The 27848-nt window shown below is 44.8% G+C and overlaps 1 protein-coding gene across 8 annotated transcripts; it reads left to right on the top strand.

Moving 5' to 3' along the window:
• On the top strand, positions 1-23702 carry ANKMY1 (ankyrin repeat and MYND domain containing 1). 8 transcript variants are annotated; one of them, XM_063352953.1, is made up of 16 exons: positions 42-405; positions 1517-1663; positions 5347-5783; positions 6764-6980; positions 7760-7924; positions 8987-9045; positions 10445-10622; positions 11094-11234; positions 13528-13698; positions 14399-14506; positions 16327-16458; positions 17299-17412; positions 19618-19783; positions 20670-20736; positions 21315-21469; positions 23199-23701. In XM_063352953.1, exons 1-16 carry the CDS (start codon positions 283-285, stop codon positions 23363-23365), a joined length of 2547 nt encoding a protein of 848 aa, XP_063209023.1. In that variant the 5' UTR covers positions 42-282; the 3' UTR covers positions 23366-23701. The 8 variants fall into 8 exon arrangements, 7 of the variants coding, with proteins under 7 accessions (XP_063209028.1, XP_063209027.1, XP_063209024.1 ...); XM_063352959.1 differs by having other exon boundaries at positions 269-405; positions 5636-5783; positions 23199-23697; XM_063352956.1 differs by having other exon boundaries at positions 269-405; positions 5492-5783; positions 23199-23697.
• The last annotated feature ends 4146 nt before the right edge of the window (positions 23703-27848 follow it).

Below are 27848 nucleotides of genomic sequence, written 5' to 3'. Positions count from 1 at the left end.
CTCCGGGGCCGAAGGCGGTGAGGAGGGCCGGGCTCGCGGCTCCACCCGCGGCCCCACCGGGCGGCCCACGGGGCCACCCCCGGGAGCGAGCGGTCCTGCCCCTGGGCGGCGGCCTCTGCCTCCCGCGGACGCTCCTCAGGCCTCTGGCACCGCCCCGCCTTCAGCCGCGCCCGCGCGGGGGCCGTGCTCCCTGCCCCGCTCCGGGCCCGCCCGGGTGTCCATGGCAACGCAAGGCCTCGCATCCCACCGGCCGGGGTCGGGAGCGCTGCTGGTGGGGCTACCATGGCGGTCGGCGCCGGCAGAGTTTCCAGTCTGCCGGTGGCTGAGGGCGGAGAGGCGGCGAGGGCGGCCGGCTGCGGCTCCTGCCCCGGGCAGGGCCTGTCCCGCGGGCCGTGGGCCGGCGAGGTACGGCGCCGGTGGAGAGCGGGGCTGCGGGCCTGGGCGCGGGGGAAGAGGGGCCGGCGGAGGCGCCTCCTCTCCGCCGCCCGAGTACCATCGTCCCGCGGGCCCGGCCGGGCCTCCAGCGGCGGCGGGCGCAGGGGGCCGGCGGCGGGGCCCGCCCGTCCCCCGTCTGGTACCGGCGCTGCGCAGGCACCAGCTGGGCCCCGTCCGCCGGGGCTGGGTGGGGGTGCCCTGGGGGCTCCGTGGGGGAGCTCACGGCATCGCCTCTGTGTACGGAGAGGGGTCGTGAAAGGCAGGGCCGCCTGGGCTGCCTCCCAGACATGAAATATCTTCCAAATGTCTGATTTTGCTTCAAAATAGTGAACACCTTAAACTGTTTGTTACTGAAATCAATGCCTGTTGACCAAATTTCAGCCTGCTCATCTGACAGTTCTTGACTGCAGTTTGATTTGATAAGGTTTTCTTCACTGAAGAGAGAGGGGGTTATGGACAACCTTTTGACTTAGCATCTGCCACTTCCATACAGTCCGGCACTATGATTACCTATGATGTGAAATTCTGTCAGTGCTTTCTACTGAAGAGTAAGGTGGCAGTTTTGGAGTAGCAGTCGTATTTATCTTTTAAGCAAGTGGTGTGTAAAGGTTTAATAATCCAGTCACTTCACCTGCATCTGATAATTGAGGACTCCATGGTTCTGCTGATTTCCCTTCTGTTTTGAATGCAGAATGTTAGGTGTGTATTGGCATACAGGTCTTTATGAAAGCTGTTGAACGATCGAGTAGATGTTGGTTTAGCCTGCATCATCTGGCCATGGATCCAGGGATATGAATGCCGAGATACATCTGCTGAAGTAGTGTGAACTACTGATTGCTACATGATGGAAGAGCTTCTAGAGGAATTAGTAGAATCCCAGCTGAGTTTTGAAGCCCGTGACTAAAATGAAGTTGAGACCGTGCCCCGTCTTATCTTAAGTGTGTAACAGATTCCTCCTCTTCATGTGTCAGTTTCCTGCACCTCGTTTGTCCTGCTCTGTTGCAGTCAGGAAGCATTTCACTTATGTCTGTCCTGTCAGTTGTATCATTCTTCTTGTTTTGTCCTCTTTTGTGGATTACAGAAATATGTGGGACAGTTCTACGTGGACCAGCGCCATGGGAAGGGGATTTGCTACTGGCCTGATGGTTCCAAATTCACGGGAGCTCTTTATCTTGGCCACTTAGAAGGCTATGGGACCCTGGAATGGAAGGATGGCAGAAAATTTCAGGTAACGAAAAATGCTGTTTTAATACTGCGATTTCCTTGCCTTTCAAAGTCAGCATAAGTACAGGAAAATTTGACTGTGGGTTTTTTTCAAGCAGCTCCCTTATTGTTTTGGTTCTTTAGAGCAAATTCGTCATGCTTTGATCTCCAGTGAGTTAGGGCAGTCTTTTCAACAGCTTAGCTTCTGCTGTACTCAATTTTTGCATGGGGAAATACTGAAGGACATGATCATAGAATCATCAGATCATTTAGGCTGGAAAAGATCCTTAAGATCATTGAGTCCAACTGTGAACATAACACTGCCAAATCCACCACTAACCCATGTCCCTCAGCACCACGGCTACATGTCTTCTAAATACCTCCAGGGATGGTGACTCAACCACTTCCCTGGGCAGCCTGTTCCAATGCTTGACAACCCTTTCGGTGAAGAAATTTTTCCTGATATCCAATCTAAACTGCCCCGTATGCAACTTGAGGCCATTTCCTCTCATCCTATCGCTTGTTAGTTGGGAGAAGAGACCGACCCCCACCTGGCTACAACCGCCTTTCAGGTAGTTGTAGAGAGCGAGAAGGTCTCCCCTCAGCCTCCTTTTCTCCAGGCTGAACACCCCCAGCTCCCTCAGCCGCTCCTCATCAGACTTGTGCTACAGACCCCTCACCAGCTTTGTTGCTTTTTTTTGGACACACTCCAGTTGTTTTTCTTGTAGTGAGGGGCCCAAAACTGAACACAATACTCGAGGTGCATCCTCACCAGTGGGGGACGATCACGTCCCTAGTCCTACTGGCCACACTACTCCTGATACAGGCCAGGATGCTGTTGGCCTTCTTGGCCACCTGGGCACACTGCTGGCTCATATTCAGCTGGCTGTTGAGCAACACCCCCAGGTCCTTTTCCACCGGGCGGCTCTCCAGCCACTCTGCCCCAAGCCTGTAGCGGTTGCACGGGGTTGTTGTGACCCAAGTGCAGGACCTGGCACTTGGTCATGCTACACCTCATACCATTGGCCTTGGCCCGTCGATCCAGCCTGTCCAGATCCCTCTGTAGAGTCTTCCTAACCTCAAGCACATTAACACTCCTGTCCAACTTGGTGTCATCTACAAACTTACTGAGGGCGCTCTCAATCCCCTCATCCAGGTCGTTGATGAAGACATTAAAGAGAACAAGCCCCAATACTGAGCCCTGGGGAACACCACTTGTCACCAGCTGCCAACTGGATTTAACTCCATTCACCAGAACTCTCTGGGCCCGGCCATCCAGGCTGTTTTTTACCCAGCAAAGCGTACGCCCATCCAAGCCATGACCAGCCAGTTCTCCTGCAGAATGCTGTGGGAAATGGTGTCAAAGGCTTTTCTAAAGTCTTGGTAGACAACATCCACAGCCTTTCCCTCATCCGCTAAGTGGGTCACCTTGTCATGGAAGGAGATTAGGTTAGTTAAGCAGGACCAGCCTTTCATAAACCGTGGCGACTGGGCCTGATTGCCTGGTTGTCCTGTATGTGCCATGTGATGGCACTCAAGGTGATCTGCTCCATAACCTTCCTTGGCACCAAGGTCAAACCGATGGGCCTGTAGTTCCCTGGATCCTCCTTCTAGCCCTGTGATGTGATACCCTCTGTCCAGAACTAAAAAAACGATGCCTGGAAAAGTTTCCTATTCTGGTATCTAACATATAAGAATTCAGTATTTAGTCATCTTCTTTGATGAAGATCTTGTTAGTTAGTACTCTCAAAAGGCATATTAGGATGCCAGCAATATGCAACTGGAAAAATACTGCATTTTAAGCAACTGTGGAGATGGACAGCAGTCTGAACTGTCCAGGTAGCTAGTTACCTGTTTTGCATCATTTTCAGACCTGGTGTTGCTAGTAGAAGCTGGAAATCTTGTTTTCTAAGAGATTCTTCATTAGAAGGTATATCTGAAAAGTCCCAAGCATAGGGGAACACTGCCCACCCGTTCCTACTGATCCCTGGGTAGCTCTGCAATTTGTCAAATAATATAAAACATATAGAAAAACAACATGACAGTCTTTGCATTGGGGTGATCAACAAGAACATAGCATTCTTGCTGCATGTTGTTAATGTGGTACTAATTACAGATTTAGGGTATATACAGATTTAATTTGGGTATATGATAATGAATTTGGGTATATGATGCATAATCTAAAGCGCAGGGGGGAAATAGAGAAGCTTCAGATCATAACCATACTCAGAATTTTATTCTTGCCAGTGGTAGCGCTTTCCTCCTGCGCCTTTATCTTTGTAGCTAAACAGCTCAATGTGAAGTTGCTAATTTTTGCTCCAAATAGCTATTTTGAGGTTGTGATAGCTTAGTTTGAACTTGTCTTGAACAGGTGGGTTCAAGAACACATATGGGCGATCCAGACATGCATGAGTCTGCGTAAATTTGGTAATGCTCATCCCTTACTTACTGTAGTGTCATGGCCAAACTAGGATACCCTTATAGGAAGACTAAAACTCCTGTCCTGTAGTGCTTTATTTGATACTGAGACTCTTCTGTTGGCATGTCTTGTGGTGCTTGTAAGGTTGTAGATATCCTAAATTTGGTTACCATTGTAAGAAAGGAAATAACTGTCCATTCCAGATTCTGTGTCTGTGTAGATGTGTGCCAGATGTGTTTGTTTTGATTAGGTAGGAAAAGCTAACCATAAATCTGTCCTGGCCTGAAAGGTAGCAGCCTGGATAATAAATCTAAAATTGGTCACCGCGTTAGCAAAGGCAGCTTCTGCTTTGTTTATAACCATGTGCTAACTAAACTGTTGTTTGTTTCCTGCTAACCTTCTTACTGTGGGAGAAAATAGTCAGTCGCTGAGCTGATGTTACAGATAGTGATAATGAGGAGACAGCCAGAAGTAGCTCATCACCAAGGATGGGATAACAAGAAGTAGTTAATCACTTCGAGGTTCTTCTATGCATCAAGTATGTACTCCTGTACCAAGTAGGACAGAGCTGGGGCTACTTCAAGGAACATCCTTATCATCCTCAAGAAGTTGGCAAACTTACGCTAAACTTTTACTGTCCTGAGACGACTCAACACCTTAAAAGGGTGATGTGAGGAAGGGTCTTCTCACCCAAACGACCACCGAAACACTCACGCTTGCGCAGTAGTGTTTTGACGATGCAGCAAAATTTGATACACATGTGCAAAAAGACTATTCGGTCATCCTAATGAATATGTAAGTTTAGGTGGAGTTATGTGTTAGGTAGGTCGAATTATGAGAATCTTTGGTGTATAAATAATGGGTGAATATCCCCAGTAAAGTGTGCTAGATTTGTGGGTGTTCCCCCTAGCACTGGACATTGAATAAAGCAGTATCTCCTCTCTAAACTACTTTTGGTTTCGGGAGCTTTTATTTCAGGTAACAACAGAATAAAAATAAAAAGAAAATCTTGCTCAGGCCCTAAGCCCATCAGGAAGTTTCATCCAAACATTACATCCCACTGTAGTTAAATTTAGGGCCTTCCACTGTTCCTGGGCTGGAAGACTTGTGTTTGCTATTAAATGGACCAAAGCGAGTGTGAAAGCTTTGCTGTTCAGATGGGCTTCAGCAGTTATTGTTCTGGCACTAGGAAGTGGACCGGTAAGGCCGGAACCAGACAGATTAGTTTAAATAGAAACCGGACTTGTTTGGTCTCTGACTGATACTAATGAGTTTACTTGTTTCTTAAGGGGCTGTACAAAACTGATGAGCGATTTGGACCAGGGATTGAGAGCTATCCAGATGGCTGTCAGGACGTTGGTTTGTGGCTCAGGAATCATCTAATTAAACTGTGTACTGAAGTACCTGGTTATTTTTCTCTCTTGGATTATCCAGCACACTACAGATACATTGATGACAGTTCTCAAAAGAAGTATATTTCAGTTGAGGAAGACCCGTTTCTCCGAGGCTATAAACATCTCCCTTTTGATGATAAGGATATTTTTCCTGAAGGAGTCTTTGCATATTCTCGTAACACAGATCATCTTACTTTGACACGCTCCTTCCTGGAAGAGTGTGATGCTTGGTATTTTCAGAACACCCCAAAGCTGCCTGAGGAAGACCCATGGCCTGTTGCAAATGTAACCCCACTACTCGTTAGAATGCAGATGCATGTTTATAAGCACAGGTAACTGTTGATGATTTGTTTATTAAATATGGATTTTTAGAAATTATTATCCATGAGTGTTCATTATTTTCAAAATGATGTTGCAGGATAAAAGCTGCACTCCAGATTGGTTTTTATGGCCTTGAGGTTACACAAGTTGCCAATGAGGATTGGCAGAACAAGAAAAAACCAACATATTCATCTCTCAGTTCACAAATTTTATTCCTTTTACTGAAACATCAATTTTATCCTGGTTACACCTGTAAAAATAGTCTCATTACTCATTAGCATGTCAGAGTTTCTGGAAGTCCAGTTTTGAAAGGAATTAGGAGGCAAGGGCTGTAGAGACCTGTTCTGATCTCCCCTGTTCCAAGAGTGTAGTGTCTTGTGTAGGGGTAGAAATATGGAGACGCATAGAGCCGGATTTTCGGAAGCGTTGAAACTCTGGCCAATGATACCTTTTTGTGGTTGTTTTGACTCTTGTTCTCCTTTAAGGCTATACAAAACATGCTGCAGCAAGTCTACAGCTAGTAGAACTGCCAACTGCACATCAGTTTTTATGTGGCTTGGTACTTGTATGTGGAGATGCTCGTTGGCCCCACGGAGTACTTCCTTATTTGTTTTTTTGATAGGAACACAAGCTACCTATACATATTTTATAGTTAAAGCAGGTGATGGAAATTAAATCCTAAACAGATGTCACGAATGTGCATGATAAATTGGTTCATAGAAAAACATGGTAGTTAGATTTTGTTTTCTTTTTTAGTAGATGTTTCATGGCTGGACATTTTTTAACTCCTCTGTGGCAAAAATCTATATGCTGCTGCCAGTAACTGGTTTGCCTTTCTGCCATTAATGTAAGCAAGCTTACACTATCTGAAATAGTTCTTAAAATGATAGCTGGCCTTGTTTTCTTCTTGGTGTCTTTTTTCTTGAATTGCCATAGTGGTCTAAGAGTGCCGAGCTGTTTAAATGTGCCATACTTTTTTCTCCTTTTCTAGGCGCTGTCAAGGGGAGTTCACTTCAGATGTCAACCTCATTCTCAGTGGCTCCCGCAGTACTTATGGGCCTCCAGGCCCCAGGGAACTTGCCTCAGAGCAGCTAATTCAGAAAGCGGCAAGAGGAGACTATGATGGGGTCTATGCGGTTCTGAGGAATGGGCTTGCTCATCCAGACATAGCTGACAAACACGGATACACAGCACTTGCTGCTGCTGCTGTAAGACCCTCAGCATAACTCTTTACCACTTGATGAGAAAATTCCTGGTATAGTAGGCAGGATTAAATTTTTCTCGTTTCATTACATAGTATGGAAGGAACGTTCAGTAAACAGGAGAAACAGAAAAGCGGTGTGACAAGACTAGTGTTTGTAATGACTGATCTCATGCCAAACCCCACAGGAGATAAATAACCTAAAAGAAGCCCATCCGTAAATGTTAGAGATGCTTTCAAATGTCAGTGCACTAGATCTATGTTCTTGGATGTGACTGTGCTTTATTATATTTTCCCCTAATTGAAAACTGATTCAGACATAATTGTTTTCTTTTTGCTGAAAAGTGGTGGTGACTAGAAACCACACATGCACAACTTCAATTTCTATAGGAGGGGGGTGAAATCCTGCCCCCCCGCCTTTTTCTTCAGGTCCTTTTCAGCTACCTCAATACTTCGCATTCATTGTAGATGGCTAGCAAAATCTAGATGATTGAGAACACTGTATTTCTCCTGTAGCCATCTCAGTCACTTTTAATCTCTTTCCGTGCATGAATCCTCACTGAATTCCTGTGAAGCTGCGTAGTTAAAAATTAGCTGAAAAAAACGTGTTCTGAACCCTGTAAGACATGGTTCTGTATTGTGTTTCTGTTTTGTGGGAAATAAAAATTTGAATTAGCTGTGCAGTGTAGAGCATGACTACTTTAAAACTGTGTTGTCATTTCTTTCCATGTCAAAAGCTAAAAGTGTGTACGTATATGTGCAAGTATGGTTGTTTTCCCGTTACAGGTTCATTCCCATAATGATGTTGTCAATCTTCTTCTTGATAGCGGAGCTGATGTGAATAAGTGTAGTGATGAAGGATTATCTGCTCTCTCCATGTGCTTTATTCTCTTTTATCCAGAAGAATCATTTAAGGGTAATATTGCTGAGAGGCGCTTCCACAGTTACAAGGTTCGTTTACTTCTAATCTAAAATGACAGAATCATAATGTATTATTTCCTCAAGATGTAAGCTTGCTTTTTAAATTTACTGTGTATACTCCTAAGAAAAAGTCAGAACTTTTATGCATTTTGCTCTCTGAGGATGTAGAATAATCTCTACGCTCACAGCTAACTCCTGTCTCAAAGGACTGAACTCCAGTGCAGATACAAGCTCACTCTGCAATTGAAATACGATGCTGTATCAATAGCAGAGATGTGAAGCCTTGTTGGCTAGGTGTTTTTACACTATGAAGATCCAGTGGGACAGCTGATGGGAATTACAGAAGCGTAAGTAGAGCAGTAGGATGTAGGTAATTCTCCTGGTACTACTTAATCCTCCTGGCATCACGGAGGTGGCTAGTAAAAAGCAAGTATACGGTCAGAAGTGTGCTGATCCTTGGGGAATGCTCACAAAGGTAGAGTCATATCCCTGGAAGAGAAATGCCTGTTCTGAACTTCCTACGCAGGAAGAGTGTAAGAGTGCAAACATGGGAATAGGGAAAAAAAATGAAAGCAAGGGTATCAGGAATCACCAGCCAGGACGAGAAAACAGATAAAAAAGGGGTCTGTGTGGGAACTGTGTGGTCTTTGAAATGTTTCAGTGGAGTCTAGAAATGGGAGGGTGCTGCTGAGACTTTCATATGAGGCTAGACAGGTGGTGGCCTGTGCCTTGAGGAAACCTGTTGGAAATGAGGTATGCAGCTTGAAAATCTGTGTCTTATTTTATTTCATCAGTTTTTTTTTTTTTCTTTTAAGCTAGGTGATGTATACTGGAAAAAAACTTTTAACTCTTCTAAATATATCCTAGACATTATGGAAAACGAACAAGAAGAATATTCCGTTATTTTAAGAGATTTTTTTTTTTAAACTTAGTTACAAATTACTTCTAAATGTTTCTCTAACAGTTGTTAACAAAAATCCAGTATTATGTGCTGTATCGTGTTACTGTTCTGATCTGTTAATATGCTGAGTCATGCATTGGAAGAAGATTTTTTTTGATTTTGTAACCTCTTTCTTTTTTAAAATCTTGAAGTGGAATGAACAATCAGAATCCTCAGAAACAGTCAGTGTGGCTGAAGACATTATCTCAGAGTAAGTCTCATGCACTATAAAGGGGAGACCAACTCTCATAAACCCTTTTGTATAAAGAAGGTAACAGTATTTCACATATTTCACAGAGGTATTCATCCATTGCAGGGAAAGATATTTTTTGTTTGTTTAACTGGGTAAATCTTGTTTGCCAGTAGAAACCACTCATTATTTATACACCCTAATGTAGCTCGTGTCAGCAGTGGGCAAACATTCCCTTTGAAAAGTAGTTCCAGCAAAGGACGTCATGCTTGAACAAGATAAGATTTCATGTTAGCGGAGTGTGAAAAGCTGCTAAATGTGCAATGGACACTTGGAGTGTAGTGTAGACGTAAGGAGGGAGAATATATTAATTTAATTTCTTGAAATCTTGACTACATGTGAACTTGTTAGTTGTTTTCTGCAAGTGTCTGTTCAGCAGCGTCAGCCCTTTGTGGATCTTTGAAAGGGCCACACTTTGCTTTTTGCTTTGCTTACAGAGCAGTCACCAAAGATGATGAAATTTTTGTGTTGGGCTATATGGCAGCCTAGGTAATTTTGATATCTTAAAACCCGCAAACTGAAATTTCCTGGTTGGCTTTCTGGCCTTCATCCCCTTACATGTTACTTTTGTGGCACATCCTCCCACCTCCCATGATTCTTCTTGTCTGAAATATTGTGCATATTGCATGTTGTTCATTGGAATATAAAGATCCATTGTGGGTAAAGCTGAGTTAATACCATGCCTGAAAAGATGAGCCTCTGTTGAGAACACTTTGTGATGATGGAGTTTCTGGGTGATTTCCAAGTGCCGTTTGCCCTTTTTTTTTTCTTTTTCCTGTGGTAGCATCAGATTTCTTTTGTGTGTGTGTGTGTGGATTGTTTGGCTCCATGGAAATGTAGATGGCACCTGAAATATACTGTCCTAGTCTAGCATAGCTCCTGTCCCAGCTTTTGTTTAAGGGGAACACCGTACCTTTGTTTTCTTGGGATGGATGAATGAGGTGTGATTGAGGAAGGAACCTTCCAAGGAGTCTTCGATGGCAGGAAGGAGGAGTCTGTGTCTTTCATTAAACAAGTCTAAGATCAAATGTTTACAAGTCATAGGTGAGCGACTGGTGGAGATGCAGAGAACCTTGCCTGGCTTTGCCTGTCTGTTTCCCACACTGGGTCTTTTCATGACCGCAGGGACTGCTTTGCATGCTACTCCTTTAGTTTAGAGGGCTGAGAAACACTGGCAGTGCTGTCCCCTGTTGTTGCCTGGGTGGTGTAGGGCAGTTTGATGTGGCCCTAGAGACTGCCATGTCTTCCCTCTGCTAAGTGACAGTTTTCATGTCTATTACATGGGAGTCATTTTAGTCCACTAGCTTTTAGAGTTTTCTTGGAAGGTGCTAATACGTTATTCTGGTATTTTTCATGTCAGTTCTAGACGACAGAAGAGATGGGAAACAATCCAGCTGCTGCTTCGTCGAGGTGCAGATCCCAATGCGCCCTGGGTCCCACCACACCTTCTGTTCTTTGCTGTTAAAGCTGCAGATGCAGAAGCAGTGAAACTCCTCTTAGAAAGGGGAGCCAGGGCTGATGTGCGGCTTCCACCCAAGGTTTTACTGGATTATAACTCATAATGTGGGATTGTAGATGCATACTGAAGCTTCAGTGTCCTACTGTAAAATATCCTGCATGTCAGAATCACCTTTAGAACGGCCAGAAAACTGTTTAAAGCGATTATCCTGTTCAAAGATATTTTTTTTTTCATAGAAAGAACTCAAAGCTCCTTACTCTCCAAGTGTTTTATCATTATATTTCCTGGTTGCCAAGTTTGTGAGTGGCTGGGGAATACTTGCGAAGCTGCTCCTCAAATTGGTAATAGCTGTTGTGATATTTAGTAAGCTTAGTGTCTGAGACCTTTAGTGTTCCACAGTCCTATAACTCCAGGCTCTGGGTTTATGGTGGCTGTTTGTGAGACACAGCATGTGGGAAGAGTGAGCTTGGATTCTTTGAAAAAATATTTAGCGCTGTTGAAGTGCTGCTTGTGATAAACAGGAGTCTTAATGCTATGTTTGTTTTTTCAGCTAGGGGGGTTAACTCCTCTCCACATAGCTGCCTCAGTTCCTGGGGAGGAAGGGGTCCGGATAACACGATACCTCCTGCATTCTGCCCCAGATCTTAATGCAAGGGCGGAAGATGGAAACGAGACATACGGTCCAGACAAGGTATGTTGCTTTTTCAGCTCATCTTCTTTCAGCTGTTGAAATTCAGATTGCGTGGGACCTAAGCAGGCAGTTGAGGTTCCTGCCTGCTTGATTTCACAGTGAAATCTTTGCATTTCCCTGAAAGAACCTTAAAAAAAAAACAAGCAAAAAGCCACTTGTGTTCTATAGTATTGGGTTGCAGTAAACATATCCTTCTGTTTTTGGTGCCTCAGAACATTTTGCTATCATGCAATATATAAAGCAGAGTTTAGAAGGCTCTTGTGTGTAGTCCAGTACAAAAGCCTGAAGATACGACTACAGAAAGAGATATGTCTGTGATGGGACTTGCTTGTTTCATCTCCATGGAACTGGCCTAATATTTCTTTTCTTTCCTTATTTCTCTTTTCCTTGAACCCAGGCTGTCTCTGCTAGATTCCTGCGGCGTTCTCTGTGCCTCCTGCAGAAGGCCAGTTTAGCAGTAGACTTTTTTGGTAGTATAGCGCTTTTTAGTTTAGAGTTACCAATTTTGATGATAATTCTCTACTGCTGACGGAACTAATCCAGCAATACGTGCCTTTTCTGGCATTTGTTACCTGAGAAATTACTTTAAGTTTCAGTAACAAAATCCTGTAGTCACAGAACAGCTGAAATACTTGAAGTGACCTCTGAAGATCATGTAGAATAATAACCCTGCTCAAAGCAGGATCAGTTATAGCAGGTTGCTCAGGGTCTAGTCCAGTTGGGTTTTGGGCATCTCCAAGGGTGTGGACTCCACAATGTCTCTGGGTAACCTGTTCCAGTGGCAACGCTTTTCCTAACGCAGCCCAGGATGCTGTTGACCTTATTTGCTGCAGGTGCGCACTGCAGGCCCATGTTCAGCTTGCCTACCAAGACCTCCAGGTCCTGTTCTAAAAGGTTTTTTTCTGTGTGGCCAGCCCCCAGTGTGTACTGGTGCCCGGAGTTATTCCTCCCCAGGTGCAGGGGAGGAATAAGACAATTTCCTTTGTTGAATTTAATAAGATTCCTCTCTACCCAATTCTCCAGCCTGTCCAGGTCCCTCTGAAAATCAGCACAACTGTGTGGTGCATTAAAGTACTCTTCCCAGTTTTGTATCATCTGTGTATTTGCTGACGGTGCACTCTGTCCCACCATTGAGGGCGTTAATGAAGATGTTAAATAGTATTGGCCCTCGTATCTGCCCCTGGGCTATAGCACAGCTGGACTTAGTGCTGCTGATCCACCTCACTGCCCATTTGTCTGCTCCGTACTTGTCCAGCTTGTCTAGGAGGATGTTATGGGAGACAGTGCTGAAAGCCTGGCTGAAGTCAAGGTAAACAACATTCACTGCTTTCCCTGTCTTTCACCAAGCTGATCATCCTATTGTAGAAGGCTATCATGTTTGTCTGGCGTGATTTCTCCTTTGCAAATACATGCTGACTGCTTCCACTCACCTGCTTATCTATAGTGTGTCCGGAAATGGCTTCTCAGAAGATTTTTCCATCATAGGCTGACCAGCTTGTAGTTCCCTGGTTCTTCCTTCCATTTTGCCAGAAATGCAAAGAAATTCCTCAGAACCCTCCCCCTCCCCTGCTCGCCCTGACCATTCAGAGGTAACCAGACTGGCCTTGCAATGACATTGGCCAGCTCCCTGGCACACCGTCAGGTCCCAGTCATTTAAAAAAGGAGTTGGCTTATGTAACTAGCCTGATAGAATTTATCCCGTCGTGACAAGGACTAAGGTGAATGTCTGCAGGACAGGGAGATTTAGATGGCTTTGTCAGTTTGTATTTTAGTACGTTGTCCTTAAGTAGTAAACAGGAGAACGTTATACTTATTTATCAACAGTACTTAGTTACAGAACACCCAGACACAGTGTAGGCAAGATTTACTTTCTCAAATATCACTTTTGGTTTTTATATTGATCTGGTGACTCTACATTCATAGACCTTAAATGAATGACATGTGAATGAGCTTGACTCAAGGCAGGCCCTTTGTGCCTGAAAGCGTGCTTCTTCCCCCCGCTCCCTACACTGTATCATGTGGCCCAGTAGAAGTTATTAACATATATCTCTCAAATTTGCCTTCCCTGGACTTCTCCAGTGGTTTTATTAAACTTCGTAGTGTGCAGTGCGAAAGCAGTCTAGCAGATGAGACCTGAATGTAGAGACGAAAGTAGAAAAAGGGTGGCTGTTTTTGGGGGGCTGAACAAGTCTTGTCCATGATTGAGACCCAGACCAATGGGTGACCAGGCAAGTTTATTTTTTGTTAACTTGTCTTTAAGCTATGTTGTAAATGTGCATATCATTTCACTTAGATTCCTCAGCATCAAGCCAGAGAAGCCAGTTTGACAGGTGGTGTCACTTTGCAACTGAAAAACGAAGCAGGACCACCACAAGGGTACTCTTCCTCCTATAGTGGCCCTGTCCCTGAAGAAGGTGGAAGGAGTGCGTTGCATATTGCATGTGAAAGACAGGATAACAGTGAGGTAAGAGCATAGCATCTGAGGCTCTGCTCGTAGGGAGCAGTTCTACGCTAATCTCAAATGACATAACTCGGCAGTGAAGATGTTTTGTCCCTCTATAAGAAGCTGATTGAATACCAGGAATAAACTACTTTTCTACTGAATTATTAGTGTTGTACTGATTAAAGATCTATTAGCACTTGAGGAAAAAAAAGTATTTCTTACATCTTCGGAGTTCTGTTTGACAAGAGAAACCCCTTTAGTCAAGTTTCCATTGGTTAATTGGCTTTTAACTTAAATCATTCACACGGCCAATTTGAAATTGGACAGTCTTAGTTTTGGCATGCACTAACCTCTGTGGATTTGATTTTCTACTACGGTAACATTCTTCTATCAGATTTGGGATGCATACAGTTGGAGAAAGGTATTTGAGAGAGGAGACCTCCTCCTTCAGAAGCAAACCTGCACGTTCCTTCTGGTGGCGGGATTAATGAGATTTGATAATCTGGTTGTGAAGAGGTTTCATGTACACCACCACTGTGCTTGGTGTTCTCAGTCAGGAGACAGTGGAGGTGTATTTGTCTATAACATCATAGTTTAGGTGAAAGGTTTGAATGTGTTTTATACTGCTCATTTTATTAATTATACTATTATTATTCAATATTAAAAAGTTAGCTTTATTATGATCTAATTCTGCCTTTTCCCTCTGCACTTGCCTATAAAGCATGCCAGAGATGTTATCCGCCTCCTTTTAATGCATCAGGCAAATCCAAACACATTGTGGAATGGCCATTCACCACTTTCCTTAGCAATTGCCAGTGGGAATGACTTGGTGAGCATCTTTAAATGCCTTCATTTTTTTTGGGGTGTACTTCTCCATTCATGTCTGCTTTCTCTGATGGTAGCCAAACTACATAATGAGTGGTGCTTGCAATCATACATTTTCAGTGAAAATAATAAAGTTTTTATTTTTCTTTCAAACCTATGGATGTATCATGAGCCGAACTAGAGGAGTCCTAAAGGACTATAGTATGACGTAGCCAGAAATATTTGGGTAGGATGCAGAAGGGACTAGCATTCGGAGAACTGCGTTCATTTGACAAATCACAAGAACGTTCAGTTCTCTTACAGGCTGCCTCCCTGCCCAGAGCAATCCAAAACACTTCCTTCTGCGTCTAAGACAAAAGTGTAGCCACTGATGGTAAGAAGGATGCTGTTCTGTGAAAAGATTGATAATCAGTCTTAGAAAGGATTTGCTTGTAATGAAGCTTAGCGCTCCACAGATGAGGCTTAAAGTTCACACCTTGGAATTCAGTGTGTTAAGTTAGCTGTCTTCCCGAGCAGGGAATGGAGTCCCTTCTGCCCACACTGGGCCCCCAAAAGCAAGTCCACAGCAGTCGGGACGGTGCAAGAGAAGATATGCAGCCAAAGCAGGTGACGAAGCAGATGTGTCTGCAGTGCTCTACCGCTCTTTGAATAGAGCTCGGTGTGTCCAGGCTCCTGGCTCATCTTCTTTGTGGAAAGCAAGGCAGGAGAGTGATGGGGTGAGCGTGGCACGCTGGCTCCCCGTGGAGCTCAGGTGTTGTGCGGCCAGCACATAAGGCCGTGGCAGGAACACTTGTAGGGGGACAAGTGTGACTGACTGGAGCCTAGCAGCTCAGGTAAGCTGAAAGAGGCAGGGTTGGAGCGTGATTTCTGCTCCCCTGTTTATTTTTCTCCAGTACAAAAGCACACAAGTAATCCAGAGAAGCATTCCCTTGGAAACACAGCCATGAGGGCCGCTAAGGGGAAACCCTTTTCAGTATTTTTGATGAAATCGGCATTCGACCTTTTGTTCTGTCACTACAAAATTTATACTTTACATAGGATAAATGGTAGAACATAATAGAAAATATCTGCTGTATGTTGTTATTCCTTAACTACATTCCTTTCGCTGGAAAGGTTGGAAGGGTATCAAATACCTATAAAAATAAAACTGGATGCAATATAATGTGGAGCTAGAGTGTGGACTATGGAAGAGGTTATAATAGAAGTGTGTACAACTGCATACAACATAAAATAGATTCTCTGAAGTGTTTGCAACAGAACCTTTTTCTTTACACTGTCTTCATCATTTTTAAGACAGTTCTGGTATTTTTCTGGGCAAAAGTGCTTTCTTGCAACACAAAAATACAAACTTCATGATTTTGAATGAAAGTCCCATATCCAACAACTTCTGCTGATTCTCCCACCTTCTCAGAGGCTAACGTCCGATGAAGTAATGATCTAATAGTCTGTAAGTGATCAACCTATCCAATCCTTATCTTTGTGGTAAAGCATTTTTTTTTTTTTAAAATACACTTTGTGAATCAGACCAGGTGATTTTTAAAGCTAGCCTCTCATGTATTTGATACTGTTGTTTGGTAGAGTATTCCATGGTGACATTACGATTCGGGCTAAAAGAAGTGAAAACTACTGTCTGCTGGACTAAATTTGTGTGTGCTACTGAAGCCATGACAGATACCAGCAGGTACTCCAGGTGTGCTGTGGTAAATACCATAAAGCTTTAGGGGCTTGACTGACCTGGCTAGGGTCTCACTTTTCTCCTGTAGAACTGTCAGTAATGGCTTCTCCAGTCACTAACTTGTCCCAGTTGCGTATGCACGTTTGCAGGCAGTGGTTGAACTCCTCAAACATGGGGCTGACCCAAATCTACCATTAAGTGGGACAGTAAGAAGTGCCCTCTGTGCAGCTGTCAGTACGGCATATGAACAGCAGAGAACGACAGCACAGAGGATTGCTTTGGTAAGATAACATTTGTGTGTTTGTTGGTTTTTTTTTAAACTTGGGAAAGCTGATTTTTGTGAGGTACATTGAGTCCCCTTTCTTTTTAAGGGTAAGCTGATTTTTTTTTTCCAAAACAATGAATTTGTTTCTGTTCCTAATACTGTTTGTTTCTGTCCTGAGGCACAGGGCGTTTGTATGGAAATTACTTTTCATGTTTGAGAAAAGAGGATGATAACCTCTTTGCGTAGAAGAGGAAAACCAGTCAAATGGGGTGGTCGTAGCACCCGCAGCTCTGTCAAATCTGACAGTTCACCTTGTTTATAAACACAACCAGCACCCGCATGAAGAGAGATGCGTTGTATTTGGTTGTTATTGTAAAGTGGTCAATACCACTTGTGATGACTCCACTTTCTCATCTATGGCAGTGTTTGGCCTTGTGAAAGTTGGAGTTTTTCTCCTCATCCCAGGGAGCACGGGGCTGATCTCATCCAGAGTGGGGGTGAGGAGGGCTGCAGCTGAGGGGCCTGGGAGCAGAGGCAATTCCCCCGGGTGGGTTCTCTCCTTCCCCCTCCCTCACTAGTTGTCCCTGCTTCATTTGTTGCTGCAAGATTGTGAGATATCCGGAAACAAATAGCAATTGCCTGCAAGAAGGTTTTATTTAAAAAAACACATTTAGATTTGACAATTCATCATTATCTGTAAAGGGGCAGAAGAAATGCATGGTTTGGGGCACAAAATAGTCTCACAAATAGAGGTGAAGCTCCGATGCTCAGTCCTGTTTCTTTAGCTGTGGAGTGAATGCAATTTTGTGGGAAGCTTTTCTTTTTGCTTGGATGTGTAATGATTTGCCTTCTTCAGGTTGATAAGCTGCTTGAAGCTGGTGCAGATATCCTTGCACCAGTTACTCTTAGAGAAGGACAAAGAAAAGCTGTGGGAACAGCTGTTGACTATGCCTATTATAAATATAATCAGGTATGACTTCATTTCCAATATCTGAAAGTACTGTGCATTTGCGTCCGCTCACGTGCATGGCCTGTTGTGTCCGTATGAATTGTCTAGGGCCTTCTTCAGAAACTTTCACAGAGATTTACTTTTTCCCTTCATTTGTTGTGAGACGGTTCAGCACCAAATGAAACATGAATCACTTGAAGTCTGAGTACTTCTGATAGTTTGGCCTGTGAAGGCAATCCTTGCTGTCACATATTACAGTAAGATTCCATTCATAATTGGATTGGAAAGAGTTAATCGTAATCTTAAACCCAGGAATTAAACCCAAAAGTAATACGTGTTTCCGTGAGGCTACAATCAAATGAGGAGAAGTTATTACGGGTTATATATTACGGTAATTTTGGATGTGTTGTAAGCTATGATACGACATTATTGATCAAACTTTAAAAGAATGGATTTCCTAAATAAAATACATACTTAAATAACATTTAAAATTAAAATACATTAAAATATGTATTATATGTTATGTTAAAATAACAAAAATACATATTTACATAAATGGATTTACTAAAGTAATCCTTAATCATGTATCAATCCCTTATAAAAAGAGTCTTACTGTGAAGTATAACTAATAAATTTCTACCTGATGCTTTTTACTGGATATATTTGTTTAAAAAAACATTTAAAAGTTCTGAGACGGTCTTGATTAGAACTAATATAAGATATTTTTTTTATAGCTTTCTTATTAACAAGAAAGCTTAAGTGATAAGTCGATTGCTTGCCTCTGGAACATAAACAGTAGTTGTTCTGAAAAGAACAAAAGTAATGGTTCACCTTGCTCCTGGGGCAGCCTGCTTAGAGCTGACGGGGGTTTTTGCATCCGACACCAACGTTCTATGTAGACATTAAATTGTGATTTCTTTGCTTGCAATCGCAGCTGATCCTCGAACAGGAAAAGAAATTAAGCAATTTATAGCTGTAATCACAGCTCCAACTTAATCACCATATGCCAGGTACCTTACCTCCCTGCCCTGCTCTGGACTTTTGTCTATCCTTTCCTTGCTGGCACTTGCTACAGGGAAGCAGTATGGGGACTTGAGGAACATACTAGTGGACAACCAGTGCCCTCTAGCTGACCTCTAGCTGTCTTTTTCATTTCCAAGAAACTTTTTGATGCTTCCAGAAGTGCTCGGAGAGGAGCTCTGCAAGATGAGGGCAGCTTCCAAGTGCAAGGTTCTGCACTGGCGTCAGGGCAACCCCCAGTATCAGCACACGCTGGGGGATGAGAGGATGGAGAGCAGCCCTGCTGAGAGGGCTTGGGGCTGTTGGTGGATAAAAAGCCTGCACATGACCCAGCAACGTGCGCTGGCAGCCCAGAAACCCCCCGCAGCCTGGGCTCATCCCCAGCAGCGTGGGCAGCAGGGCGAGGGGGGGATTCTGCCCCTCTGCTCCGCTCGGGGAGACCCCCCTGCAGTGCTGCCTCCAGCGCTGGGGCACCAACAGCAGAAGGACACGGAGCTGCTGGAGCGGGGCCAGAGGAGGCCCCGGAGATGCTGGGAGGGCTGGAGCCCCTCTGCTGTGAGGACAGCCTGAGAGAGCTGGGGGGGTCCAGCCTGGAGAAGAGAAGGCTCCGGGGAGACTTATTGCAGCCTTTCAGTCCCTAAAGGGGGCTTGTGAGAAAGATGGGGACAAAGTTTTTAGCAGGGCCTGTTGCGAGAGGACAAGGAGTAATGGTTTTAAACTAAAAGAGGGAAGATTTAGACTAGATATAAGGAGGAAATGTTTTATGCTGATGGTGGTGAGCCCCTGTCCCAGGTTGCCCAGAGAGGGGGTGGAGGCCCCACCCCTGGAGACGTTCAAGGCCAGGCTGGATGAGGCTCTGAGCGACCTGATCGAGTTGAAGATGTCGCTGCTCACTGCAGGGGGGTTGGACTAGATGGCCTTTAAATGTCACTTCCAGCCCTAACTATTGTGTCATTCTATGATTCCCCCTTGAAGAAACAGCTGAAAATGGTTTTAGTTAACTTGTTGAGTGCTCACCAAACTGATAACTGGAACAACTAGAATGTCTAACCTGGAGATGTCCTGTGTCTCATATCACAGACTGAGCTCCAAGCCAGGATCCAGCAGGGACGACGCTGTGCTTTTGGAACGGGTTCGCTTTAACTCTGAAACACTTGTGTGTTAGTGTTCGCATACACTAGTGGATTAACTCATGGTATGTTGCAGGACAGGAGAATTGCTCACACACCATACCACATATTGTCAGCATCTGAGCAGGAACTTTTTCAAACACGCCAGTCTCTGCTGGAACACATTACAGCGAAGCTCCGTGAGCGTGTCATCCTGAAAGAGAAGGAGTGGGATCAAGAAGAGCTGAGAAGATCCAAGAAATGTTAGTTCAAGCCTAAGAGTAGTTCAGGATTAAGGGTAGCATCACCTGGTGTGAAGGGGAATTTATTGTTATAATTCCAGTGTTACTGTCTGAAAGGGTAACTCCTAATAAAACTGCTCCTGCATGTTTGGTAAGGAGATGTAGGGGTTCTACAAACATTAAAGAATGGACAAGGCATTGTGAAGAAAATTTGGATATGAGTTCAGTGCCTGTCAGCTGCTTCCTGGTGAATCCCTGTACAAGATCTGTTACCACGTGTTAAGAAGTGATTGAGGGAGCTTGCTCCTCTTCCACGGGAGAACCTTGGAATTCCTTGGAATTCAGTGCAGCAAACAGGGTGCATGCAATGGTGACCGTGGACATGTGGCATGTCTTCATTCCTTATGGCAACTTACTCTCGGGTCTGTTCCTAAGACTCCCTAAGACTGATACTAAAGAGTATCAGCGCTCTTTTGCTATTAGAGCATCCACAAGGAACAAACAGAGATTATTTAAGTTGCATCTTCAGTAGTCCTCCAGTGTGGAATCTAGGTCTCCGAATACCAGTCTTAGGGGCAGAAGATGTCCCATGCTGGGGGAGTGAATGCTGAATATCAGATTGTTACCTTTGCACTTCAGCATAACCTGTGACTCTGTGGCTTGTCACAAGCAGGAAGGAAGAGTAAATTACCTGGGTGGTTTCTTCCTGTGACGTAGCAACTTGGCTCCTTTTTTCTTTGCTTCTGAAGCTTGTTGATGGAAGATGCATTTTATTATGTATCTTCAAATTTTATGCAGACAGAGATGAGCAAATTTTTAATGAAGATGGATTTTGTGACTAGTGCTCTAATTCTCAAGTCAGAATGCTGATTTTTTGGTTTCCCCCGTCCCCCTTTTGTTCGTGTAGTGGGTTCAGCTGCTCCTACGCGCGTTTCAAAGAAGAAAGGAGGAAGCCATCGTGTGGAAGAAGTGAGGTAGGGCGGAGATACTGCAGCAGTATCAACTGTTCTCAAAAGTCCTGTGCCCTGCATTCTTTTCCTCACCAAAACTCTTGTCGCACTGCCATTTTTCTCCTTTCTAATTTTCCTCTCTGCTCTGTAGTTAGCTTTTTTCTCTGCTTTTATCACATCACTCCTTTTCAGCTTCAGACTTTACCCCAAGAATCTGCAAAATATTCAGTTTTCTTGTGGGAGGCAGCGCGTCCTTGTGTTTTAAACCAATTAATGACGTCAGTACCTTAGAGTGCAGGGCAGGATGCGGCTGTGGGTTTGGTGAAGACTTGGCCGTGTTTCTCGCTAGGACACTTGGCTTTTCTGAGGGCTGTTTCTGGGGGCTGGCTTTGCAGCTGGCGTGCAGTCTGTTCCCCGCAGACTCCGGTGACAAGCTGCAGAGTCACCTGTTTCTTTATTGTTGGACATTACCGTTGGACGTTATTTCTACATTGTAGCCCTGTTGATTTAGTTTTACTGCTGTCTGAAAACATGCTGTCAGCTTGAGGAAACCCCTAAACAAACAGTAACATGCTTTCATTTTACAACTACCTTTGTTCTAGATTACCGTTCTTTAAATACTGCTATCAGTGCGGACGGTCAGTTAGCGTTCAGCTGTCACCTTGCACGCGCTGTCATCAAGTCTTCACTTGCAGCGAGACCTGCAGAAAGAAATCCTGGAACGAGCGGCACAGGCAGGAGTGCTTGGGATTGCTGGGTAAGTCTGACTGTCGTTACTAGACGAGTACAGTGGTTTGTGCGTGTGTACTGACACGGGTATGTCTGCCTTGTAATAGACCAGTAAAACGTGTTTTATGAAGGAATTTAAATAAAAAGGTTCGGTTGATTCACTTTAATAGTTGTGTTTTTTGCAAACCTGCCAGCTTTGAGAGAGCTGCTACTGTGCCATTACTCTCAGTTTCAAGAGAGAAGAATCTTTAAGGTGAGCACAGAGCAAAGGAAATAACTTTCTCTAAGACCAAGGTTAGCTACTGTGGACATCAGTAGACAACTTTCCAGGCTGATGGACCAAAATAGATCTAATAAGCTAGGCAGAGTGGAGCTTTCCATACAAACTCTACCTCTTAATCACCTCTATCTGTAAATTTGAAGAGAAATCAATGAGATTCCTGACTCTTATGCGTGGAATTGTTGATACCACACTACTGTGGTTCTTGTAAGACACACTTGTGCTGATAAAAATGAGGCCACATTACACACCCCACATGCTACATAGCAGTAGAAGACTACCGTGGTAGAAATTACACTATTTTAATTATATCAGATGCATGAGAAATCTGCAAATGTGAAGATGAATACAGAACTGCTGTATTCACAGAAGTTCTGTGATTGATCTGCCTTTTAGTGACCACCTGGGATGGGATTTTTAAATCTCAGTCCATGTAAAATCCCGTGTGTTGGGGCTGGTCTGTCCCACTGGCGGTAAGTTATATCAAACATACGTGCTTACCAGTATGGGCTCTGAATAGGATCAAATTATTAGAATAGAATAGAATAGAATAGAATAGAATAGAATAGAATAGAATAGAATAGAATAGAATAGACATCAAACTACAAGGACAAATGGTGGGTAATGTGGCAGCTGTACACTGGAGGACTTAAACAGGAAGAAAAATTACATTGATTTAGAAAGCTGAATTTTACTACCTTGTCTTTAAAAATGTAATGTATTAGGGATACAGCTGGGAGTGCTGGGACGTTAACTAGTAATTATATAAGTTACTGCTTCTTTTTGTACCATACATCTCCTGTATGGCAAGTGCCAAATTTCATTCAATTCAGATTCAGTGGATTCAGTTCAGAACAAGTCTGAATGGCTTCCTGTAGACAGACTGTTTCTCAGCAATAAACAAACTTCTTCAGCAGTGTCTTCCTTTCTAATTAATTTTTAGGTAGAAAGGCTTTTGTTTGTTCCTTTGTTTTGTTTCTTTTTTTCTCTCCCGTGGTTGTCCTTAATAACCTGAAATTCCCTAACTCAGACCAGTTTGAGCAATTCAGTCTGTTGCTCTGAGAGCCTCTGATGCCCTCCGCCCTGTTTCCCGATTCCTGGGCTTTTCACTGTAGGGCAACGCGATTAGCATTTATTTTGTGCCTTCTGGGCAAAACTCTCAATGTTTAACCGAGTCCTGAAGTAATACTCAGTATTAATGGCAGGATTAATGCATTCTCAGATATGTTTACTAGAAGAGACAAGTATCATTTGCACTCCCATGCGTGGTCATTGTTTGCCAGGAAGTTTGTAGGTAGGTGAGCAGGTAGCCATGGCTACCCGAGAGCTGTGCCTGTTCACATCACATTTGATGAACTATTACAAAATGGGAGCTTCCTCAAGTCTTGTACCTGCTTCCAGTTTATTGTTCCAGAGAAACTGAAGGTCACCCAAAGAAATATGGCTGGGTTTATTTTTTTGTTTTTGTTTTTTTCAGAGAAGAGTACAGGTGGAGCAGCTCAGCGTGCAAGCGGTGCAGGATGCAAAAAGAACGTCACTGGCAAAAAGGGGGAAAATGGAAGAGAAGGAAAAGATGAAAGGAGAGGTGGAAGAAGGAGTAAAGTGGGGATTGGCGGACAAGAGCATCACGGGAAGAATGACTGACTTGTTTCAAGTCACTCCTACTATTGTGTGGACAAGTTTTAATATCACTGTACTTTCTGCCTTGTACCCCACTTCCACTAAGATTAAAAGTGATCTAATTGGACATGTTTTGAGAAAGTAAAGTCAAAACATCATTCTAAGGTACTGCCTATGAGCTCAAGGATGATAATACCATCAAAACCCAGTGTGTGGGGGTTGATACAAGTTATATATTTAAGTAAATGTTTGCAATTTGAATTATAGTCTTCACATTGGTTTTAATGGTTTAATGGGGTCTGTGTATATGTACATGTAAACCAATATTGCCCATTATTAAACTTCATTAAAAATACTTCCTCCTAAGGAGAACAGAGGGCCCATTTGGCAACTGGACTTGCTCTCTAGGGAGGTTTGTTGCTTCATGGAGGGGGTAGATCTGGGATCCTGAGGAGAAGTTGCTGTGGACTGTTCAGCCCTTAGACTATTACTCCTTGATGTTAGCCACATGGGTACGGACAATCCTGCCAGGAGAGTCTCTGAGCATGTCAAGAGTGACTACATGGCTCTAGGGGTGAGGGTTAAGGTCAGGGAGGCCCACATGATTTTCTCCTTGATCCTGCTGCTGAAGTGGAAAGGCAGAAGGAGGAGCAGATGGATCTCGAGGTTCATCACTGACAATGGTTTGACTTTAAAACCACAGGACCCTCTTTAGGGGTCAAGGACTGGTAGGGAGGGATAGAATCCCCCTGACAAAGTCAGGTAAAAACCCCATCTTTTCTAACAGGCTGGCCAACCTGAGGAGACTAGGAATAGGACAGGAGGGAGGTGATGACCCACATTCAAGTGAGGAAGTGGTGGACTGGTCTGGCAAGCAAAGGTGCGGAGTGGTGTGTTTAATAGTCCTCAAAATCAAGAGAACAGGGCAGAATGGGGCCCACCCACGAATAAGGAATTGCTGAGAGGACATCATGAGGGAAGTTCTCATCTTTTCTTGGGACACCAGCATGACTGTGTTGCACCTTTCTGAAGTACCTGTACACTAATGCGCTCAGTATGAGGAGCAAACAGAAGGAGTTAGAAGTTTATACGCCATTAAAGTTTGCTGATGACACAAAGCTGGGGGGGTGGCTGACACACCAGAAGGCTGTGCCACCATACAGAGAGAGCTGGACAGGCTGGAGAGTTAGGCGAGAGGAACCTTATGGAATTCAACAAGGGCAAGCGTAGAGTGCTGCACCTGGGGAGGAATAACCCCCTGCACCAGGACAGGTTGGGGGCTGACCTGCTGGAGAGCAGCTCTGTGGAAAGAGACCTGGGAGTCCTGGGGGACAACGGGATGACCATGAGCCAGCAATGGGCCCTTGTGGCCAAGAAGGCCAATGGCATCCTGGGGGGCATTAAGAAGAGCGTGGCCAGCAGGAGGAGGGAGGTCATCCTCCCCCTCTGCTCTGCCCTGGGGAGGCCGCACCTGGAGCACTGGGTCCAGTTCTGGGCTCCCCGGGCCAAGAGGGACAGGGAACTGCTGGAGAGGGGACAGCAAAGGGCTGCCAAGATGCTGAGGGGACTGGAACACCTCTCTGATGAAGAAAGGCTGCGGGGTGTGGGTCTCTTCAGTCTGGAAAAAAGACGACTGAGGGGGGATGTTATCAATGCTTATAAATACTGAAAGGGGGGGTGTCAGGAGGATGGGGCCAGGCCCTTTTCAGTGGTGCCCGGGGACACGACAAGGGGTAACGGGCACAAACTTGAGCATGGGAAGTTCCACCTAAACCTGAGGAGGAACTTCTTTGCTGTGAGGGTGGCAGAGCCCTGGCACAGGCTGCCCAGAGAGGTGGGGGAGTCTCCGTCTCTGGAGACATTCCAACCCCGCCTGGACGCGTTCATGTGCCACCTGCTCTGGGTGACCCTGCTCTGGCCGGGGGTGGGACTGGGTGATCTCCAGAGGTCCCTGCCAACCCCTGCCAGTCTGTGATACTACCATGTGCTTGGGTTGCTCTGTGCAGGCACGTTTGTGTGAGGCAACGTGTGGGCAGTTTGTGACCTGCTCTGGGGGCCATGCCGCTCAGGGCACAGGGCACCGGTGGGTGGAGCTGTAGAAGTTTGTTGTTCTGAAGGTGACCATTATCACCTGGCTCCAGATATAGCTGGGTAGGGACCTGGCATTACTCGGGCCAGTCTGCCTGAGTCCCTACGGAATCAGGAGCGGAGCAGAAGGGGCAGCTGACACAGGTGGGATCTGAGCAGGAAAAAGCAGCAGTTTGTATATGACAAAGCCCTGGAGTGACCGGCACTGCAAGGGGGTAGCTTGCTCCGTTCGTGTTTGAAAGATACTCTTTGCTATAAAAGAATACACTTTTAAAATAAAATAAACAGATGCAGGCCTCGTTTCGTAAGGCGCTCATCAAAAATCTCCCCTTAGCACCAACTAAAAGGAAACGTCTCCCATCAGCCGCCGCTGCTGTGATGCCAGAGCAACAGAGAGCTCAGACGGCGTCCCACCCCCTAACGAGGTCTGAGGAAGGCAGTGCTGAGTTGCCTGGGTTAGGTAGAGAGCCTGGCAAATCTCCCAAGGACACAAACATAATAGCAAAACTGAAGCTTCACGCAGTTTTAACGAGTTCTGCGGGGGGTTATTAGAGCGGGAGTCGGGCTGACTGCAGCAGTCATTCTAATGGGACCGATTACTCAAAGACGACTGATTACCAAAGGCACCGGTAATGTTAGACAAAGAAAGCAACGGACAGGTTCTTTGCCAAACAACTGTCCAGAGTCAAATGCAAGGGGCCAAATAAAAATTCCCAGTCCCACAGAACAGTGATGGTCCCATAACGAGCCTGCCAGTGGAGTGTACGTGTGTGTGTGGCACAATGTATTACACGAAAAATCTTGCTGTGGGTAAAGAGCAAGCTCACTTTCTACACAAAGCCAAGAATTTATTGTTTGCATAATTGAAATCTCAGACGTCTAACCAAAGAATCATTTTCAATGCCAATCTAATTATCACAGAAAAAGAAAGAATACTTTTATGCAGAGAGGACTTCATCATCACCATCATTACACACACACTGCCTAGTTTCTGCTCCCTCTCATGGTGTTATGTTCACCCTTCCGCCCTCTGGATCCTGAGCTCCGTAGTTTCAATGTAGAAGCGGTACCGTATGGAAGTGGTACCGTGAGCTGCCTGCCTCTCAAGTCCTGTGCCGGGAGGAGTGCAAGTTGATGACTTCTTCCTCCTCACTCTAGGATCCGCTTTGGGTCATTTTTATTCTTTTGCTAACATTTTTTTACACCTTTCTTTCTCTTCATTGGTCTGCAGCTCCATGTTACATCTGATTTTACCATCTATAATATGTTTTATATGTTAGCTCTGTTTGTTACCTCTAAAACTGTTTTTGCCCAGCTCTAGCTCTGAATTACTTTAACTAACTACTGGTGAGTTGTTCTCTAGCCGTGGTGTCTCCAGGACCTGTGACCTGTCTCCAGGACTCCAAGTCTGTGACCTGTCGCTTATCATTCCAGACCTACACTCTACCAATCCCCATGCCTTTACTTGTGAGACCTCTGCTGTCACGCTTGGCCTGCATTTCTTGACACTACAGCATTATGTTAGAGTCAAAAATAACTAATTCTGCACTGAGTAATTACTGATTTCTACTGTCTATATAAAAATTGGTGTTATTCTGTGCAAAAAAGAAAAGAAAAATAGAGACAAATTAGGCATAGCCACCTGGCCAGAAGAAAAAAAATCAGTGATACAGCTACCTCTAGTAAAAACAACACTCCAGGAAGGTGAAGACAAGTTCAGACAGAGCAAGCCTGACCAGTCTGAGTCCTGAGGCCCTGCAAGTTCAGTTCAAAACCTGTAACCCATTATTAGCAACACCAGTACTGTGTTACTGGGCTCCAGCTGACACTGACCCATCCATCCCCTATGGCCCTGGCAGTAGCAGAGGTAGTCAGGGCCAGGTATCCTGACCTGAGCGCTTGCCATGGCCGCGAGGTGATGCAGATCTTAAAACTGATAAGTACCCCTGTCCCTCCACTCTGGTTCTCCCCACTCAGCCACCCACCGCCAAAACACCATGAGCAGCGGCCCTTCTAAGCACACGTAGTCACAGTGGGCAATGTAATAATGTAATGAGTGCATCACACAGACAGACATGGAGGTGACAGTTTTCCCTGGAGCTATGAGGATATAACCAACCCCAAACAGAAGCTCCCAGGATCCATAATCCCCTCATTTCTGCAGGCTTTGGGCAAATCCCATGAAAACATCACCATAAAATTACAAGGAAGTGGAAACACAGAGCATGAATGAAAGCTGCGGTTTTGGTCTGATACTCACAACCTTGCCCTTTTGCCTGGAGAAGCACAAGTGCCACCTACGACGTGAGCTTGGCTGTGGTCCCAGCGTTGCTGAGCTCTCTATGAGTGATCAGAGAGCATGTACTGAGCAGCATTTGGTGATGTGCACACCACAGCAAAGGGATATCCACTTCAGGGT

Source organism: Chroicocephalus ridibundus, chromosome 15 (genome assembly GCF_963924245.1).
Source record: "Chroicocephalus ridibundus chromosome 15, bChrRid1.1, whole genome shotgun sequence".
Classification (NCBI taxonomy): Eukaryota; Metazoa; Chordata; class Aves; order Charadriiformes; family Laridae; genus Chroicocephalus; species Chroicocephalus ridibundus.
The sequence above is the reverse complement of the archived record's forward strand: the minus strand, read 5'-3'. Positions and strand labels throughout refer to the sequence as shown.